The sequence below is a fragment of the Onychostruthus taczanowskii genome, unplaced genomic scaffold (genome assembly GCF_017590055.1).
Source record: "Onychostruthus taczanowskii isolate IOZ18803 unplaced genomic scaffold, ASM1759005v1 scaffold59, whole genome shotgun sequence".
Lineage (NCBI taxonomy): Eukaryota > Metazoa > Chordata > Aves > Passeriformes > Passeridae > Onychostruthus > Onychostruthus taczanowskii.
In genome coordinates, this window is record NW_024503568.1 from 2,423,052 (window position 1) to 2,444,423 (window position 21,372).

General features: G+C 34.9%; 1 protein-coding gene across 3 annotated transcripts in view; it reads left to right on the top strand.

Moving 5' to 3' along the window:
* CRPPA (CDP-L-ribitol pyrophosphorylase A) overlaps positions 1-21,372 on the top strand; it is a 107,779-nt gene that overhangs the window by 25,669 nt on the left and 60,738 nt on the right. For all 3 annotated transcript variants that reach the window (XM_041418280.1, XM_041418278.1, XM_041418279.1), the window contains exons 4-5: positions 13,662-13,766; positions 21,051-21,096. In XM_041418280.1, the coding sequence (XP_041274214.1) occupies positions 13,662-13,766; positions 21,051-21,096 (151 nt within the window). The remainder of the gene's footprint in view (positions 1-13,661; positions 13,767-21,050; positions 21,097-21,372) is intronic.

A 21,372-nucleotide genomic window follows, 5' to 3' on the forward strand; every position in this document is an offset into this window, starting at 1 on the left:
GTGTAAATGGCTGGAAAGACATATTTGCTTTATTTTTTATTGTGCATTAAATAAATTACTTAAATGAGTGGGTTTATATGTTTCAAGTTAGGTGTCTGTATAAAGTGTATTGTTGACTGAGAGTATCAAAGGGTTTTGGATGCACAGTGTAATAATGACATTTTATAGTAATTTAGTGGGATACAAGCTGTTCTAAAATACTGAGATAATGTAACTTGCTACATCTAGGTAAATGTTTATTCTGTTTCTTTGCATGTGTGTTACACATACTTTGATTAGCGGCTGAAAATAATGTTTACTTGTCTCTGTTGTAATTTTTCATTTTTTCCTATATAGTAAAAATTTTTTCCTAATTTTTACTATATTGATTTGAAATTAACTTTATGCAGGATAATTAAAGTTATGGTTAATGTATTAAACCCTGACTATTTTGCCTTAATTTGCCCTGAAGACTGCTTTCATTTGCCCCACCCTGCATTCACAGTTTACTGGAAACATTCCAGCCTTTCGTCTCAGCACTGCTTCCTTTTCATTCATCACCTTGTGGAAATTGCCTGTCCAGGTATCTTCCAGACTGACTGGAAGCAGAGCATTTCTTCATTTGTCACTTGGAAGGAGTTATTTTTCATGTTCATGTTGACAGTCATGCTTCCCATCTGTCTTTCAATTCTAAACAAGCCCAAGTTTCTGATACTCACTTTCAGAGAGTACAAAGCTTAGAAGTCACTAACAACAGAAAAAATGTGAGGACAGGCAATGAAGAAGCTGTTACTTAATTGTTCAGTAATTGTTTTCCTTAGAAATGTTGGCAGAAATTCTATGTCATACCCTTTTGTGCTTGATACTTGAAGATATTAAATGCTGGAGATGAAGGACTATCCAAAATGAAGAGCTACTCAAGTGATTGGACTGGCTTCAACCTTTTTGCTTCTGATAGGAGGCAGGGGGTTGTTCTTACATGACACATAGCTGATACTTCTGAGATTGCACCTTGAATGTAGTGGGTATACTCATAAGAAATGTATCCTCTATGTGCATAAGAACACATCTCAAGAGACAACTGCAACTGTTGGTTATACAACTCTTTTTGTTGCGTGTATCTTTTGGCAAATTTCACGTTTATGTGCTGTTTCTTGCAACCACCTTCCCCCCCACTCCCAAACAACCCAGTACTTTTTCTACCGTGTTTGCTTGTAATTTGCAAATATGGTAGAGCTGGCAAATACATAAAAAGCTCTTGTCCTAAATGCCTCACTCAAAAGACAACTATATTTGCAGTTCCTATGCTCCTCTGAATAGAGTTTTTTTCTCACATATGCATTCCATCAGTCTTCTTTTTTGTATCCCTGCTCTTTCAAGAACAAGCCACCAAAGTTGTTAGAAGCAACCGAGGCTATGGTTTCTTGTCCCCAGTTTCCTTTGCTTTGGCTAAATTCTGGTCATTTTAATGTTCTGTGCCTGGACCCTTGGGAAGTATAACACTTTGCTGAAATCTCTCAACTCATATTGTTTCCTAATAATTTATGTTTCAATGGTGTCTAGCTGTCCAAGTCAAGGATTAAGACCCTATTGTTCTGGGAACTGTACAAACAAATAAAAAAAGACAGATAATGATTGTCCTGAAAAACCTAGTCAAGCTACTGTAGGACAGATTTTTGTAGGAATGGAAGCAGCTTATGATGCTTTCTAAATATTAGTGTATCCATAAACAATTCCCATAGCCTGGTGAAGGTAAGTACCATTGTACAGATGAACAGAGAAGAGAAAATTATTTTGTTACTCATGTTGCAAGTCATTCACGAAACTGGGAATGGAATTCGTTTTGGCTGACTCAGCCTGGGATCATGATCCCATGCCTGTGTATTTTATACAGTTGTGACCTTTATGCAGCAACAGTGTGGGAAAAAACAGCAGTCAGCCATGCATTCCTTGGAAAGAAACTGTCCATTTGAATTAGTTCTTCAAGAAACACAGGCTTTTTGGTTACATGGTGGGTAACGTGAAATACTTTCAAACTCCATCTCTATTTAAATGCAGTGTTGGATGTGAGTAGATAGGTTTAGAGTGTTGACTTCCAGATGTGTTTGTGAATGTAAGATCTCTAAATTTATTTACCACACAGTTGTGAAATTCAGTTAAAGGTCAGTTATCTGACCTTTACAGGTTTGCTATCTGCAGTCTTTTTTGTCTCTTCTTGTCTGGTAGCAATCTGGGAAGAGCAGACTAGAGGTGCTTCTCCTTTTATTGCTGTTTTGACTTTATCTAGAAATAGAGTGGAGTAAGGTATTAACACTATTAATATATGGAAAAATATATTTGTATGATCTTTACCAAATTAAGTAATTTCCTTAGAAAATATTTTCCATTTCTAGCTCAAGTAAAAAAAGAATAGTAATGACTTTGGGAAAAATACATGCCCTGTTGAGCCTCCTCTAATTAGTTTTATGTACAAATATCAAAGATTGATCTACAATAGTATCTTAAAATATATGTGTACTACAAGGAATCCCCTTCACATTTGGCACCAAAAATCCAGGACAGGTTTTGAGGAATTCAGCCGGGTTGTTCACCTGCATTTCATTGTGATGCATTTAATTTAGTTTTCCATCTTACATCTTCCCTGTGGCCTAAAACAAGTATTCCAAAGAGATAATTGTTCAGATATATATTACTTTCTGATTTAATTGTTATGATGTCAAGACTTCTGATTTCATAACTATTAACTTTCAGATTTATACAATTTATAAGCTTTATAAAATTTATAAAAGTTACAACTTTTATTTGTACAATGTGTATCTGACTCATTAAAAGTGACCAATCCAAACAGCTGCAAGGGGAGAAAAAACTGTATTTATAGTGTGTGTGGGTGTTGCAGATGGGAGGCTTTATGTTAGCCAGGGGTTTTCATTGGGATTTTAGGTAAAAGAACATATAAATTTGTTAAGGGAATAATTGTGGTGTTGCATCACTACTCTTGGTTCTGATATGTCCTAATTTGTGACTTCTCTTTTCCTGCACAATGTAATGAATGACAGTAAATGGACAAATTAAAAAATTCAAAATCAATAATGAAAATCTCTAATAAGTAGTAAAACCCCTGTAAAAGTTGAAAAAAATAGCAGAATCCATTATTTACTTCAGTTCTGAACTATCTGTGACAAAATCAACCAGTTGAACTTAAAAAAATTATTTTTATTTTGTTATGTTAATAACAAATTCCTGATCTTTAAAAATACCCATTTCTTTTCTATTTTTATCCCAAGGAAAATCAGGAATTTCAAGTGTTAATTGAAAATCCATCCTTTCCAAAGATAGCAAATAAGGGATAGATTCCTTAGACCAGACTTGTTCATTTTTGCTTAAGGTAGTTTCATGTTTCTGTTCCACTTCTTAATTTAAATAGGAACAAATGTGGAGTATGATCCTGCAAGCCTGGGAGGAGGCGGGTGGGGGAAAGACTTCACTTACCAGAAGTCAAGTGTTCCCTGGAGCAGTACCTTTTAAAAGAATTAGAGTATCAGGAAGTCAGGTAGACTACCATTTTCCTTTAATCAGAGTAGGCTGAGACTGATTTTTGTAAAACTTGTTTTTGACATATTGTGAAATGCACAAAGATCTCAAAGGTTTTTTTGGTCTTTAACACAAAGCATCTTGTTGTGTCCTGTCATGTGTTCTGTACAAAGTAACGCACGCACAGTATATGAAGGCCGAAGTACTCAAAGCATTGAACACTTGATATATATCTGCTAAAGCAAGAAAAGTAACAGGAACACTTAACAAGCTTTACACTTTCGTGATCTAGAAGAGAAATAACCAAAAATGGAAGCAGAAGAGGAGTGGGGTAGGTGGGAGATTCTGACCAGCTTCTATGTCAGATATGCGAACAAACAGCCCTGGTAAGATGATACAATGGTTAAGGAGTTGTCAGCATGAATGTGGGGAATGCCAGAGAGTTGCTCACCAATGCCACCAGTCCAGGGAAGCCACGAACCTTGTGAGAGGTTAGCTACCAACAGCTGAAAAAAGAGCAGGATATGTTAGAATACTATTCTGCCGGAATCCTTCATATGTGAGTGGTATGACAAAGTCTGATCACTTATTCAAAATTAAGGGATAGCTTTTTAAGAATCTTATTAAAGAATATACTTTTTTCCCCTGCTGATAATTTATACATTATCTTACAATTTTCCTCAAGATCTGCTATACCTGTGGAAATTTATTGCAAGTATTGCACACTTTGGGGAGGGTGGGGTGTTTCATATATAGTTAGTTTAATCATCTGTTGATAGCAGACCTTTTGCGGAGCATGGAAGTTTATATTTAGCTAATCAGAACAATGAAACTGAAGTGAAAAAAAAATAGGAACAGGAAGCAGGAATACTCATTGAAGGAGAATGAACTTCAGCATGTTTAGAGACATTTCTCTGATTCATGCCTGTAGCCTCCTTACAGATATCCACACAGATCAGTGTGATCTTAGGGATTCTATCTAATCTGTGTAGAAAATATATAGAGATTAGTACTTTTTGGGACTACACTAAATTAGTGTATCTATTCATAGACAACATTAATCACTCTTTGAATATTAAGCAATTACATTTACTTATGGGCCATTACAACATCTGCCTGCATAGGAGAGAACGGCTATATATAAATATAGTAATGACAAGATACAAAACAATAGTGTGTCAGAGAGAATCATTCACATACTTTGATGCTGAATTCTGGGAGGCAGATGTTCTTTCACTCCCCAAAAAAAATCATTGCAAGATGTCCACGGATTGGGTGGAGATGGGGAAAAGAGATAGTCTGCGAACTGTCCAACCTGGTCATTAGTAGAAGAAAAGGAAATCCTAAAATAGTTCTCCTCTAACAAACCCCCTAGAAATGTTCAGGGAAGATCTTGCCAGACTAAGAAAGGAAGTTGGCTATTGTTAGGGCCATTGTAAAAGTATTTGCTCAAAGTATTGTCTTTTCTGTATGTAAATAATAGGGAGTGTATTCCATGTGGATTTTGTAAACTTCTAAAGTACTTTTTGAAAGGGCACAACATTACTGGCATTCTTTTTCAAACATGTGTGAAGCATTTTAGTATCCTCTGTAGCAGGGAAGTGGAGTCAGCTGTAGCAGTTTAGCAATATTTTGGCATAGGTCAGGCAAAGTCCTTCGAGGCAAAATGTCTAGACTGATTTGGGGATTTTCCTGTGGCTTCATTCTTTGTTAAAAACATCAATGTCTGTCAAATTATTATTGCCAGGAGCAAGAAGCGATTAGATGAACGGTAGTAGACAAATTGTTGACTAAAACCTTGGCAACTTTGGGAGAAAGGGTCAGATTCAGAAAAAGGACTGAAGGATCAAGATATAAGTGAGACAAAATTTGGGCATTTAATTCTAGTGTTGGAATCCTGAAAAAACCACTGCTCATCCCCTTGCCAAGATATCTGAATCTTCAAGGCACCTCAACATTTATTTTTAACTTTCACCAAACAAGAAACTTTGTGTATATCTAGGCATGTAAGTTGTCACCAAAGTTTACTCACTTAATATTTTATCTCCTGCAAGCATGTTGGGGATCATTTTTTGTCTGATTCTCTTCCATCCTGAGTAGTATGGGTCAGAACTGTTCATTTATGTAGTGTAAAAGCTCTGAAAAAGAGATCACCATTGTTTGAAACATATGACAAATAGTGCATAGAATATATATGTTTTATCGTAAGTTGTACTGGTTGTTTCTTGGCCTTTGTCTTTTTGAAAAAAGCATCAGGAATCTTTTATTAAGTGTATTGTGTTGTAAGGATGATAATTTATATTCAAAATTCATTCTTATTCAAATGGATTTTGCAGTTTCTGTGTGCTCTGTGTGTGTGTGTGTAGGTCCACTTCCTTTTCCCCATCCCCAGTCTCTGGTCACCCACTTTACTTTTGTAGTTCATAGTTATATGTTCAGATCTTATATGCCATGTAACATCATTATTGTATTTGTCCTAATTCTGCATTCCAGTTTGTGTTTGTAGGTATTCTTCCTTCTCATTAAAGGTATTCTGAATTACTGAATCAAGAAGTGGTTTGTGAATTAGGCAACAGTTGGCTAGACTAATAGTAATTTTGTAGTATGATTTGTATGAAGACAGTACTACAGACCAATGTTCTTCTTTGTATGGAGTCTTAAAGGCAGCATTCTTCCATCTGCCTATATAACAGGTAATTACAGTTTTAGTGTAACTGCCTACTTGGTTGGTCCAAGTAAGCTGGATACTCAGCTGAATAGTTTTTTGAAATTCCTAACCCTAGTTTTAATTATTGGTGTACTACTTGTATGAAGATGGCAAATATCTCTGACTTTGTCAATGTACATAATGTGTTAGATTATTTCATAAGCATATGAAATAATCTAACAAAAGGAAGCCTTCCTGATTTTTCATAGGTCATCAGAGTTTTAGATATAAAGGTTTGACAAGGAAATCTGTCCACTACTAAATGTTAGAAGGTAATCTATTTCTTCTTACATGAGAAATTTCACATTATCAACAGCACCCTTTCATTGTTGTGGTCCATTTCAGCTTTGATTTTATAACTTGCTTTAGTCACATTTAAAAAATTATTTATTTGGAACTTCAATAGAACCTGCGTTCTGTTCCATTTAATGCACACAGAAAGCTGGTAATTTTTTTCTCGTTTTGATGCAAAATTGCTATGGCGCTAATTTTTTAATAAGGCAGTTTTGCAGAGGTTCTGCCTTCTCTGTTCATTGTCAGGTTGATGGACACAGACTGTTGTTTACCTACAGTGCTGTCAACCTCACCTAAATGAATATCCTCATTGTTATAGTCTGCAGGTTGTATCTCTGAGATATTTTCCAAAGAGATATGCTATTCCATCTAGGATCTTTTTAACCTCACAACTTTACCCTGAGGAGCAGGGAGGAATAAATAATTTTTCCTATCCTTAAAGCCTACCCAAATCTAAAGAACACTTTTCAGGATAAATATGCTAAAACAAGTTTTGTTAGTAATGCTTTCTTTTATTCAAGAAGTGAAGCTAGATTGGTGGTCTGGAGAAAACTATGCTAGTTTAGATAGCTCTGTACTTGATTAGTTCTTTGGCGCAATGGTAGAGCCAGGATATTGTCTGAATCCCCACCTTGCCCTAATTAAATTCTGCCACAAGAATGTTTGGAGAGATTCTAATGCCTTACACAGGAAAAAAAAAAAAGGGTTTTGCTAATGGGGTAATTACTTCCATTTTATGTCACTCCTCATCCTGTAGGATCTCAAAGAACTTTGCAAATTCGCATATTAGCTCTTGGAACTGTTTGCTGCAGTGGTGCAAAGCTTCCACTCCGTGGGTGAAATTTGGCATCTCTATGGCAGTGAAAAGGCATTTTGTCTTCAGATATAATTTGGAAGGTGTATGTTAAGGAGACACAATGCAAATATTGAAGTTGGAAGTTAGATTGGATTATGAGAATACTGTTGTGTTACTGGCTTTACCCTGGTAAGTGTCCTGTGTCTGTGAGAATCACCTGTTCGGCACAGCCTCAGAAAAGGCTGAATACTGAGTGAGGATCCTGGTACCCCACATATGGGAGACCACCCTCCTAAACTGTCATCTGCTGCTTGTTCTGAGAGTAACAAAGAAGACAAGGTAGTGAAGTAGAGGTTTTAATCTTAACCTCTTGTTGTTGACAGCTTGGTGTATTGAAAGGCAATGAAAAGGACCATTTATGATCTTGCATAATTCAAAAGGTGATTTTTCTGAAGTAAATTGTTCCAAGAGTAAATAATCTTATCTGTAAAAAAAAAAAAATTAAAATTTAAAAAATGCATTTCAGCTTGGCCTGAATTTGGCTCACTTTTGCTTCCAACCTCAATTAAATTATCTGTTGGTTTCTTAATTTTGTAATGTGATGTATTTAGAAATTTCTTTATTGGGAGAATGTGAACAATTACTTCTTCAAATATTCTTAGAATAACCTAAATAATCTGTATTTTCTACCTTAGGGCAAGATTTTTCTTGTCTTTGTCTTGTCCAAATAATTCTAATTATTTCCCAAGTATTTTTCCAATTTGCAAGATAATTTAAAAAGTGTAAACAATGAGTCCTAACACAGTGTTTTGACTACTACTCTCTTGTCACATAGGTTATTGCCATTTTCTTATTTCTTTATGTTGTAACTAAAATATGGGTGTATATATTTAGTTTACTTGGAAGCAACATGAGTACCAAAATATTGCAATGAATAGTCAGGAAGTGTTCAGGGGTTTAATGGCAGATTGCCAGGAAATCATGGCATGTATGGAAAAGGTACTTGCAGTTACTGCACTGAAAGATTCTGGGATATAGATACAGATATGTATAAAAAAAGGCTTGCTTAATTCTGTTAGGGAGCAAATTGCTGTGTCTTTGTTATCTTCACTACTACCGCATATGGATGTTTGTCACAACAGTTTTAATAATTAACTATGATAAAAATAGTTTCAGAGATGAGATAATTTGGTTTACGTTGATCTCAGTGTTTCTTCATTCACGTTTCCTCCTTCTGTTTGCTGCTTCTGCTGTCTCTCATTTAGCTGTGGCATATTGACGTAGGCTGAATGCTTGCTGCAAATCCACTGTTGGATTCAGCATTTTTTTGGGTTCAGTGGTAATGAGTGTGGCAAAAAAAACTTTATAAAATATGATAAAAATAGGCCAATTCAGGTTCAGTGAGAGCTTGTGTCTACTTCTTAACCCAGTAAAATATTCCTGATGATGAATGTTCATGATATATTCTGGCATTTCAGCAGTTGAAACTTGATTTGCCAGGATCTGGAAAAATCCTAAAGCTCTGCTATTGTTGGTTAGTTATGCATTTTAAGAGCAAGTGTTCTGATATTGTTACTGAATGGATTTACACGGGAGAATAAAATGGAGATGCTGTTGACAGTGGAAAAGGTGCTAAAGATTAAACAGTCAATGGCATGGAAGTGAAAACGCTGGCTCTATGCAGGCTTTAAAGATACTTGAAAATTTTCTTTCATTTCATGCATAAAATAATATTGTTTTCTGTCATTATAAAATAAGGAAAGATGAAAATATAAGAAAAAAACAGTCCTGTATTGAACCTTTTTTTTTATCTGTGCTGTTTCTGTTGTATGGTTGCCAGTTCCCATACAAAGATACAGTAAATTAGTGTTCAAAGTATTGTATTGGGAGCAAGTAAGCATATGGACTATTAGTAAATACCAGGGAGACACAGGCTGCATAGCTGCTCTTTTCTCTAACCTCTTGTTCTATGTTTACACCTTGCATTTTAGGAAGTAGTAGTATTTTTCAAAATGTTTTCAAACAAATTTGGGGGGAGGAGGAAGACTTTGTGTAATTCTAAAATCTGTATCTTGTTCCACTCGTAGCACATTATTCAAACATCCACTCTTGGAAAACAAACAAAAAAATCTACCCACAAAAAAAGTGTCCCCAAAACTACCTATTAGAATGCCTTTGAATATTCAACACTACAAAAGCATTTTTAAGTAACATATTTCCTTCTGTGTCATTTAAAGAGCTAAACTATTATGTTTTCTTTCTTTTGTGGATATGTTTTGTGCCAATATTTCCAGCTGTTTCCATCGTTTCAAATCTGTGGTCTGAAACTTAAACTATGTCTATTGTTTCACAAAGCTATGTGTGCATGTCAAGTTCAGTTAACTGTACACTGTCAAACTTATGTTAAAAAGGCTTTCAGTAATAAAAGAGCTTTAGAAAGAGTAAGAGTTTTAAACACATTTTTGTACTGTTAATTGGATCTAGATGTACACTGAATTATATACAGAAGACTTAGAATGAGAACAGTTGTACACCTGGGTCAGTAAGAATTTTCTTCACAAATAGTCTGGATTTCTTGTAGAATCAAAGAATTTCCTGAGTTGGAAGGGACAATAAAGATCACTGAATCCAACTACTGGCCCTGCAGAGGACATCCCCAGTAGTCCCATCACCTAAGAGCATGGTCAAAATGTTTCTTGAACTCTGCCAGGCTTGGTGCTGGATCACTTCCTTGGGGAGCCTTCTCCTTCCCTCTGGATGAAGAACCACTTTCTACTATCCAACCTAAAGCTGCACTGATACAGCTTCAGGCCATTCCCTCAGCCCTTCCACTGATCACCACTGAGAAGAGATCAATGCCTGCCCCTCTGCTTCCTCATGTAAGGAAGTTGTAACTGCAGTGAGATCTCCCTTCAGTCTCCTCCAGGCTGAACAGACCAAGTGACCTCAGTCCCTCCTCATATGGATTCCCCTCAAGGCCCTTCAGCATCTTTGTTGCCCTCCTTTGGACACTCTTTCATAGTTAAGTGTCGTTTTTATGTTGAGGTGCCCTAACACTGCCCCAGCACTCGAGCTGAGGCTGCCCCAGTGCAGAGCAGAGCGGGACAATCCCTGCCCTTGACTGGCTGACAATGCTGTGCTTGATTCAGGACTTTTTTATAGTTGCTCTCTAATAATGCTTAATTTGTTGACTGAATTTCTTAGGGCAGTATAGAAGCTTTTGAATTCTGAACTTTAAATATGGATTTAAAATTTCACATGCAAAGATGTTTAGCATGAAATGGTATATAAACAGCTGGCCTTGTGCTGCTACTTCATTTCATTGCTCTCTTCTGACATCAGTGTATCAGACTTGGAGAACAGTATACTCTGACAATATGTTTAGGTTGAAACAATTACAGATAATTAGAGTGGTAAATGTCATGATATACAAGTGTTAGTGAAATGTGTTTTTAATTATTACTTTGCTTTGTGTCATATTTCATCCCTTGAAGCAAGCAATACTCTCAAGACGCCTGAGACCATTTATGGAACTTCTCCCCTCCCTACTAATTATCTGTGATTAATACCTTGCTAAAAAGTTGGAATTGCTTAGTTTTGTCCTAGTTGCATTAATTGCCTGTATATTTTAAAATGTTATATTTCAATAAATTTTTTCACAGCTAAATTTATTACTGAAATTTTCTCTTCTATTCTGAAGCAAAAATAAAAATACATGGGGTTTTTTTAAAATCTGTATGTTATTCACATTAGTGGAAAATTGTTTGTGTTCTACCAGAAAATTTTCCTTTAAAACAAAATGAAAGAAGGAAACATTTTGGTAGTAAATATTTGGAATTGAAAGTTACTAGGCCATTTCTGGTTTTACTGGCACTTTATCTCTCTACTTCTTTACTTGAGAGATCACTGCTTTTGTATGTATTTTGGAGATAAGAGTTCCCTATTCCTTTGTCTTCTTTATTGACCTTTTTTTTAATCCTGTTTATTTTAATTTCTGCTTAATTTAAGAATATTCTAAAGTGTTTTTTTGAAACCCTTTTCTTTTTAAGTTATTCTGTGCTCTTGTGTCCATTTTGTTTTGTAACTCAAGATAAAAACCTGTAAAGAACAATAACATTTAAAGTATTTTTCTAAGTTGGCTGGTGAACAAAAATGACAGAATTCACTTATTTAAATAATGTAAAAGTGACAGCTATGCTTTTTCCTAGGATGTCTGTCTGTATGAGTGTTGCAATTCAGACCTGTAATGCCAATGAATTCCTTGAATTTCACTGATACATTATAACACAAGAATAGAAACTAAAAATTTTCTTCGTCTGTTTTAATCAACTTCTTCAGGAAGTTAATAAAAATAATGACAGGTTGTATTGCAGTACTCTCTTTTTGTTCTTTAATCCACTGACATTTTTACATGCTTGACAATTTTGATTTCTTGAATCCTGGAGGGAACTGGAAATTACTGAGTACAGTATCTTTGAAACATGAATTTGTAGACACACGGTTAAATTTGACACAATGGAATTGTTTGTAAAGGAAAGGTTATGTTCTGCAGAGCTAATTGTCATTCTTTAAGGACTTCACTGGCATCTTGTTTGAGGTTGATTGAGGTGATAACAACCTAAGTGCATTAATAAGATGTTTCACAGAGGTTTTTACTAAAGACGCTTGAAGGAAATTTAAAGATTTGGGACAAGAGAAAGGACTTCCCAGAGTAGATTATTTGTTCAAAGATAAGAAACAAGGTCAAGTGCATGACCAGTTTTCATTGCAGTAAATCACCACTGGAGTTTCATGATGGTCTGTACTGAGACCTCTGCAGTTATTTAGTTCATAAATTATTTGAAACAGGAAGTGGAGGTGTGCATTTTTTTCTGCACAATAGAGATAAGGACTAACTGAGAAGGTTTGTAGAAGGATATGATGATAAAATTCATAGTTAAGTGTAGATAAATGGAGGGCAAAATTGTTGATCAAAGTTTTAAAGTAGTTTCCACACATGAAATGATGAATAGATATTGATCTCTTGATCTGTGGAAAGATGTGAGAAGAGACGTGGTGGAGTATTTTGAAGGGTTGAGAAGGTGGTTTTTCTGTCAGAATAACAGAGCATGTGATGAAAAGAGTGATGAATGAGATACTCCCTGCTGCAGTTGCTAAAAAATACTGCTATTCAAAAAATAATTGAGTAAATTTAGTTTTCCTGTAATTCACTGAGTGCTGTTAAGGCAGTTGCTTCTGGTTCAGTGTGTCCCTCAGGGACTTTTTATTATAGGGATTTCTGAAGCCAGAATAATAGCTTTATATGAGGCAAAGGGAGCATTCTGGGAAATTCTTTCCATATTATTGCCTTTTTCTTTCTTACTTGACAAGTCACTCTGCAATAGAGACTGGATAGTGGGCTGGCCGGCCTGTGATCTTCTCAAATACCTCAGTTTTTTAAATAGATGTTTCTTAAGTTATCCTTGTTACATGGAATTTGTGTTTCTGGATGGACTGGTAATTTAGCAATATGAAAATAGAGTAGAACTTTCTTATTTTAGGCTAATTCATCTTGAGGTAGTCCTGACTGATAAGCTCCCAATTCCTGTTTTTCTACCTATGTTTTGACTCAGAAGATTCTTCTCCCTCAGTTTTTCCTTAATGAGGTTCTTATAATCAGTATCAATAGGAAACCAAACTGCTTGGGAAGCGTGTGTCAAGAGAATAATATCTTTTCTAGATGACTAAAAGGTAGATAAACCTTTGTCTGGTGGTTTGTTTTTTTGGTTTTTTTTTTTTAATCAGTAAGGCTCATGTAGCAGCATGGGACTGCCATTTTCTGTGCAGGTAACTGGAGAAAAAGATAGAGGGAATCACATAAGGAGTAGGGAGGTTCTTAGCTACTACCATCCCATTTTTGATGCTGCAATAACCAAAACAGCGCTCGAAGAGTCATGTTTTTACATCTATTAAATTGTTCCTATACTCTAAAGGTTTGTCACTGGAAGGTCAGTGGTGTCTATTAGTGAGGTATCTCTCAACTCCATCAAGAATTTTTTTATACATGTAATTTCTCATTCATTTATTTAACAATGTAAAGGTTTAGCAACGTACTTTCAGCACCTAACTGAATTAATCTGTGTTTATAAAGTGTTTATTTACTTCTGTATCACTTTGCTGAATAGCCACAATTTGGCATAAGCTTCTTGGTATGGTTTTATTTCTGATCCATGCTGAACCTCTGTGCCTAATACAGATGTATTACTGTGGATAGGATTGTTGAGATGTAAGGTTTCATTAATGAAATAAAATGTTTTATTGCTTAGAAGTATCTAAGACTAATTTAGTATATTTTTTCTTTTTTAATTACTACAGTGTACGGACTATGACCTGGATTATGGAACTGAATGTTTGCATCTGGCTCTGAAATACTGTAAAACAAATGCCAAACTTGTTGAAGGAACAGCTGACCTCTGGAAGGTAAAGACAATAATAATAATATCTAGTTCTATATATATAATTTAAAATTAATAAAATTTGCATATTACCATAAAAATTCAGATGTGTTTTCAATTGTAATTTAGGCTTTTCTATTTCGTTTTGCAGAATTGGTTTTGTCTGGGCTTTTTTTAGAGCTTATTATTGTAGAGAGACTTGGACAAGTGTTATTTGAGATAATCAATGAAGACAACATTTTCCTGTAAACAGGAAAAACATCTAGGTATTTGAATGACCCGAGAATCTGTAAAACTATAAATCTGTAATCTCCAAAACTAAGAATTTTCTTTTATGACATGAACTTTCTCCTGCTATTTCTATGTCTTTTGTCTATTTTCCTCCACTTTTCCTATGGGGACATTACTTTTTTTTTCTCATGCCAAATACCTGGCTATCAACAATTTTATTTTTAGAGTGGTTCATTACATTCAGTAACAGTATAATATTTAAGACCTCTTCAAAAAATATTTTAAATTTTTTTAAACATAATTTGCCTTGTTGGGTAATCTGGTAGGTTCCTGATGAATGACAAAGTGGGTGTGTGTACAGATGCCAAAGCATATGTCCCTTCAACTTCAAAGTGTTGCATATCATTGATTTGGAGGGTGGGACATTATTCATTTTTAGTAGCTGTTGTGTCAAGCAGTTTTAAAGTTTTTAGTATTTTATTTTATTTCTTTTATTTTATTCATTACCACATTGAAGGAGCTGGAAGCAGCTCAAATCACTGCATCTGTCTTTGACAGTAAATTTCCTCCAATGAGACATTATTTCTAATAGTATAACCATAAATCTTCAAATCTTTCATAAAAAAGAAAGGCAATTTCCTGAATCTGCAGTGCAAGTTTCCTGTGCAATTTAACAGCAAAATTTGCTTGTGCATTGGTTGCATACAGAACTTCTTTTGATATCTTGTTGGGGATATGTAGTCTTTCTGAAACAGGATATGGTCTGTTTTCCTATTTAGTCTTCTGAGGGACTGAGATTATATCGTGCATATTTACATTACACAATTTTTTGGATGGTTTCATTGTCTGTATTGCAAAGCATGATACTTATGTGAAGGGTAGCAAAATACACCACTAATGCTCATTTAGCTCATTGGAGTGTTCATCTGGTTCTTTGTTATCTGTAGATACTACTGGTGTCCAGCAGAAAAATGTAGCTTAGAATGACAGAATAATTATCTCTGAATGAACTAGATAGATGTCGTCTGGTCCTACACCTTGCTGAAAGTGGGACCAGGTTAGTTATATTAGGCAGTGAAGGGCTTTGTCCAGTTAAATTTTGAATATCTCCAAGAAGGGAGATTTCACAGGTTTTTTGTGAAGGAAGAATTTGTCTGAGGAAGACAATTCTAATGAGTATCACCTTTTATGGGGGGACTTTTTTCGTATTATTTCATCAACATTTCCCTTACTCTTGCACTTGGAGAGGAAGAAAGGCCAACAGAAAGCTCTGCAAGAAAAGTCCAATTTATTCTTCACCATGGCCATTAATTAACCCTTCCCCATCTTCCATCTTCTGTAATTTTCTCACACCATCTTAGCAGCCGTCTACTGGCTTCCTCCTGTTTCTCTTTGTGTTATACTGGGGTGCCCAAAGCTAAAAGCAGTACTCTGGGTGTTCTCTGAAGGGCCAAATATAGGGGAATGATCCCTATATTACCTGTAATAAGCACTATTTCCATACTGATACAGCTCTGTTGGATTCTTTTTCTCCACTGCTCCCCACTGCTGACTCATGCTCAGCTTGTCCAGAAGGTCCTTCTCTATAAAGCTGCTTTTTGTATTTCAGCATCAGCATGGACTGCTGCTGCCCAGGGTAGTTCTGTCCCAGATGCACGATTCTGTATTTATATTTGTTATAGATCACAAAGTTTCTCTCAGCATCTTTATCCAGGCTTTCAGGTTCCTTCTAAGTTACTCTTGGATCCTTGAGCATATTGAATGGATACTTGCCCATTTGTTATCATCTACTAGTTTTCTGAGGGTATTTTTCCTTTCTCAAGTTCTTAATAAAGACACTAGTATTATCCCCGCTATCAGCACTAGTAACCAGTCCCTAGTTTCATTTGGACTTGAACTTGTGGACTTGATCTCTGTGTTATAAAAGGGACTTGTTGAAGTGTCAGTGTCACCTCCAACACTGTTTATGAAAAAGTTAAACATCCTGATGCTGTAAACTTTATAGCATGTGGGATCCATTGCAGTAGCACTGGACTTAAAAAAGGCCTATAAACATTTGGAAAATGATAACATGTGGGAAGGGAAGTCCTCTCCCTATGGAGGAAAGAGCAGCAGAGACATTGTGTGATAAACTGACTGCAACCCCCATTTCCCATTCCCATGTGCCACTGGAGGGGAGGAGGTGGGGAAAATTGGGAGTAAAATTGAGCCTGGGAAAAAGGGAGGGGTGGTGTGAAGAAGTTTTAATATCTGGTTTTATTTCTCGTTATCCTACTCTGATTTGATTGGTAATAAATTAAACTAAATTAAACTAATTTCCCTGAGTTGAGTCTGGTTTGTATGATCTCTCCCTGCCAGTATCTTGACCCATGAGCCTTTTGTTATATTTTCTCTCCCCTATCCACTTGAATAAGGGAATCACTGAGCAGTTTTGGTGGGCACCTTGTATCCATCCAAGGTCAACCCAGCACAATCTCAGTGTTGACAGTGTTGTGCAGAATGTGACAGTAGCAAGAGCACCCATTTATGTGCAGGCACTGTGCTGCAGGCAGTGCAGAGCAGTGAATATTTCACATAAACACAAAGATGCTGCTGCCAGGCCATTGAAGTACCTTCTCACATCCTGTGCCCTGCCTAGTTTTGTAGCTAAAAGTTGTTGATGTCTCCTGTGGCTTGTAAAGACATTAAAAGTGGAAGGCGTAAAAATGACAAGGTCTGTAAAATATTACAGATCCTGCAGGAAATACTCATTTCAGTTTAGAGCCTACAGAGCAATACAGCTCCTTCTTGAATAGCACCTGGTGTTGGTCACCCAAGGTATTTGGCAGGTGACCTAGAGCAGTACCATTAAAAAACAGTCATGCTTGGTCTGCAGTTTCATGAAATGCAGAAGACTACAATTTTTTCAAGCAGTACTTACTTACAAAATGCCTTAGAACTATTGTTGTTGCTTATCAGCTCTCAGAAACACAATTTTATTTCCTTAGCTGTCATAATACTGTAATTTGTAATATATTGTTATTATTTTCTGCTAGGTATTTAATGCTGAGCTAAATGAAATTTCATATGCCAAGGACTGATATTCTCTCAGTGGCTCCAGTCTTATATTTTCAACATAAGGCAAAGAGATATTCCATACAGATAAATAAGAACTGAAATAAATAATCATTGTTCACTTGAGGTTTCAGATGATGTGTAGCTGAAAGACTGCAGTCAAAGAATAGTTACTGAAGTTTGAGTATTGGAAATCAGTTTCATCCTATGTGAACCTTGAATCTTTAAAGAGCAGATCAGATATTTGTAGGAATTCAGTTTATGCATGAGGTGCACAAAGTGCAGAACATTAAATGACTCAAAGATGTGGAAAAATGTTGTGTGTGTTTATATGTTATCTTCTTGAATTAATATTAATTATTCTACTTGAGCACTTGTATATTAGGAAGAGTAACATTTCAAAGTCATTGTTGGGGCTAAAGCAGGAGATAGTTTTTTCTTTATTTTCTGGGAACAAATTACAAAATTATAATCATTTTTTGTAGTGAAAACAACCAACTCATTCAAATTACTTCAGTGTTATAAATATTCATAAGTTCTATTTTAAAGATAGTTATTATATAGCTATTTATAAGATATTTGGGATCAGGATAGCAAAAAAAAAAAAAAGAAACATAAAGCCTCTATCAACACCACATTTTCAGTTTCTCTGTGTTTGATGTCTTGGAAGTAAAATTACTTTAAATATTCTAAATAGTCTAAAAATTAGCTAACAGAATGTGTTTGTTGTACTCTAATGTGTGTGTGTGTGTGTATTGTAGATAAAAAATTCAGCATAATAACACTTCTTAAAAATTGAGACAGATTTATAGACAATGTTGACAGAGTGAAAATTCCTCTATTTTTAAAAACTAACAGATTATTTTCTATTCCTACAAAAGTATCCCATACAAAGGAGCTCTGTATGATGTCGTAGTATAAGAGGGGAAAAGCTTCATTAAAGTGAACTGCACTACATTTGTGTATGTATGTGATCATAACCTTGTATTTATTGTGTAAAGAGTTGTATTTTTGCATTTAATGTACATTTTTGTAGGTCTGAACCATCCATCAAACTAAATCAGTCTGAAGAAGACTTTTTAACATCACATGGAAGTAATTTTGGGGAACAACTTCTAAAACAACATCTTCCTAGGTAGTGAAAACTAGTAGTCTGACAATTAACAAAAAAAGACACACAGAAAAACAAACTTGTCTGCTGATTTTTGAGGCTTTATTAAGGTACAGTAGATTGTTAGTTATGCAGAAAAGTAAAGATATTTAATAAGTAAGACTGTTCTGTCTTTGCTATAAGCAGGTAATGTTTTCATGTTTTGTGAATGTGAGGTATTTGTGTTGAGTTTTAATATTTGGCCTAGTGATATTCTGATTGCAGCAATAAAATTCTGAAAATCTTGGATCACTGTATGTTCAAAGGGACAAAATGAAAATTAATATTTTCATATGAAAAATGAAAATTTGAATAACTGGGAGCCTGTGAGTTTGATATTGATCAACCAAACAAAAGGGTGCACTGCTACAGGCAAAACTTGATCAATAAAGAGTCATGGGATTAAAGTAATAATGTCAGCCAACATGGAATTTATTTAGTTTGTGAAATTGACTTCAAGACTATTACAAGACTGTAATCTTGGCTGATAAAGATGGTAATGCTGATACAACATACAACTGGCAAAAGTTTGACTTGTTACTACATGACATCTTAATTAAAAATAGGATGACTTTAATTGTAGTAGTTCTTATTAAATAGATGAAAAATTAGATAATTGATATATTTCGAAAGAAATTCTCACCAGTTTCTGCAGAAACTATTATTGTCTCTAAGGTATTTAACAGTTGTCTGATAATGTTTGCAGACAAAGATTTAAGGATCTGTAAATACAAATATAATTGATGAGAAGTAACCTATTTATAAGGATTACTTAGAAAATATTTTCATCAAAGAGTATGCTTTTCATTGCAGCCAAATATGAAGAACTGATTTTAAAAACAAATGAAGTATAGGTCATATTTAGTGGATTGTTCTTGGAGGCAGTGACTTTGAGTGTGGTGTAGGCATCCCAGAGGACAGGAAGTTTACACTGTGTGTGGGCAAAATACTGTGTGTCAGAGAAACAAAAATATGAAATTAGAAATGCGATGTTCTACTATTACAAGTGCATCTAGAATGCTATGGAGAAATCTGGGCTCAAGCTCTGTGAAACTGCTATAAATAGGGAACATCCATGGAATTTAATTTAACATCTTAGTGAAATTGAAAGAGGTGTAGAGAAACTCTCCCTTCTTGACTGGTAAGTGGTGGTTGCAGATGGTATCTGGAAGGGTTTTCTGTGAGCTCTGCAATTTTCATGAAACTTACAGGAGCTTGTATCTGAAATTGTCTTATAGGATCAAAGATTTTGAAAGAATTACAAATGAAGTGTGTAATATGATCTTTGTTGATTTATTTCTCTAGAAAACAAACCATTTACTGATGTCTGTCTCAGAATTTCAGAAGATATTTTTAAAATGTTTATTCTTATTCTTTTTATTCTCCTGTATTGTTTTCTTGAAGACTGCACCTGCAATTTTTTTTTAGATCAGACTGTTTAAAAATATTTTTGCACCTCAAAGAGACTGTAAATATTAGGGTATGAGACCATTTCTAACAGTCTTGTTTTGAGATAGGTTTTGAGATTATGATCAGTTATACTTTACTGAAAGTTCAGTATAAAGGCCCTCTAGAATCTGGTGAATAGAAACTTTGCAGCAAAATCAGTCACTCAGTTGTTCACTCTATCCTTAAATCTAATTTCAAGATATTGATTCTTCCCAACAGTAAGTAGAAATGTAAATGTCTGTGTAAAGTCAGACTCCAAAGATTTATCAGGTTAGATTAATTCTCTGGCTCCTCCTCCTGCAGGACAAATGAGGGAAGTAAGTTAGTTTTTAATTTTAAAATAATATAATGCATTGGGGAAATCATGAGATGTTATTCATCTGTGTCTGACTATAATCCAGATCTTAATTTATGAGATTGAAAGGAAAGTGGTTACAAGAATCCTTATGTTAAAATCAAGTAATCACTTACGTGGAGACTAAGATGCTAATACTGTTAGTGGTGTCCTGATGAAAGATACCTTGCAGGACTAAAGCTTTTGGAATCCTGTTCAGTTCATTTAAAAAAAAAAAGGAAAAAAATATTCAGACTCAAGGGAAAAAATATTCAGAAAGTCCAGTAAAATTTTTTCTAGCATAAAATGAATTTACAGTAAAAACAAATACAAATATTTAATACTTGTGTCAGTTCAAGTCACTGCTTGTCGTTGTGAAGACATTGCTAGCAAAGACTGTTAATGTCCTGGGTAGATGCTGATTTTAATTCTCTGTTATTTTATTTGCAAAGCCTATTACTGTCAGCCATCATGAGGGTATAAAGACAGTTATGAAGGGTGTTTTTGCAACTACCAAGTAAATATTCAACATCTTATTGTTCATCTAACTTGATCTGATTAATGTTTTCAAGAAGAATTTGATGTTTATTAATTCTCTGAAAGCTCACACTGTTTACTTGTAGTCTCACTGACTCCCACTGGTTAATTGGACTCTCATTAACAGTAATGGTCTTGCACTACTGAAAGATTACACCTATATTAGTAAAAGCAATAACTAGGTTTCTCCCTGGCTGTCAATTTTATGTTCCAATATCCTGTTAAAAATTTATCTACTTGCAGTAAAATTAGAGTAGAATGGATGTGTAAAAAATAGATGCATTATCATGTTTTCATGATTTTTCAAAGGATTGAAAATACTTTTAGATTTCCAGTGAATTCTAAGCAGATCTAAGTTAGATCTCAAGTCTCCAGTAGTTTCTGCAACCTCTAGTCTCATAAATTGCCAGTGATATTTTACCAAAATGAAGAAATTGACAATATCACTTGTTTGTGGTGTTTAAAATGTAAAGAATTGCCTTCAGGGTATTGTTTTATTGGTTTTACATTCCTTCCTGCTATGTTAAATCTAATGAGGCTTGTCTGTCCTTTAGGTGACCTACAAGCGGGATCTGTATGCAGCTGAATCAATCATTAAGGGTACGTGTTGGTCCTTGTGACTGTCAGTTTGCATATTCCTGATTCTAATTAAGAATTTTTTATGTGGTAGTTTGAAACGTCTTTAAGAAAAGTTATGTGATGGATAAAATGTGCTTAGGCAAGTTGTTTTAGCTTGTTTACTGGAATCTTTCTATTAGGCATATTTACCTTTATTTACTTCTCTCAGAATACAGAACCTTATAAAAAGCTGTGTATATTACAGTCAAATAGAGATTAATTTTGAAGGGCCTTATAAGGAATAAACATTTTTTTTTT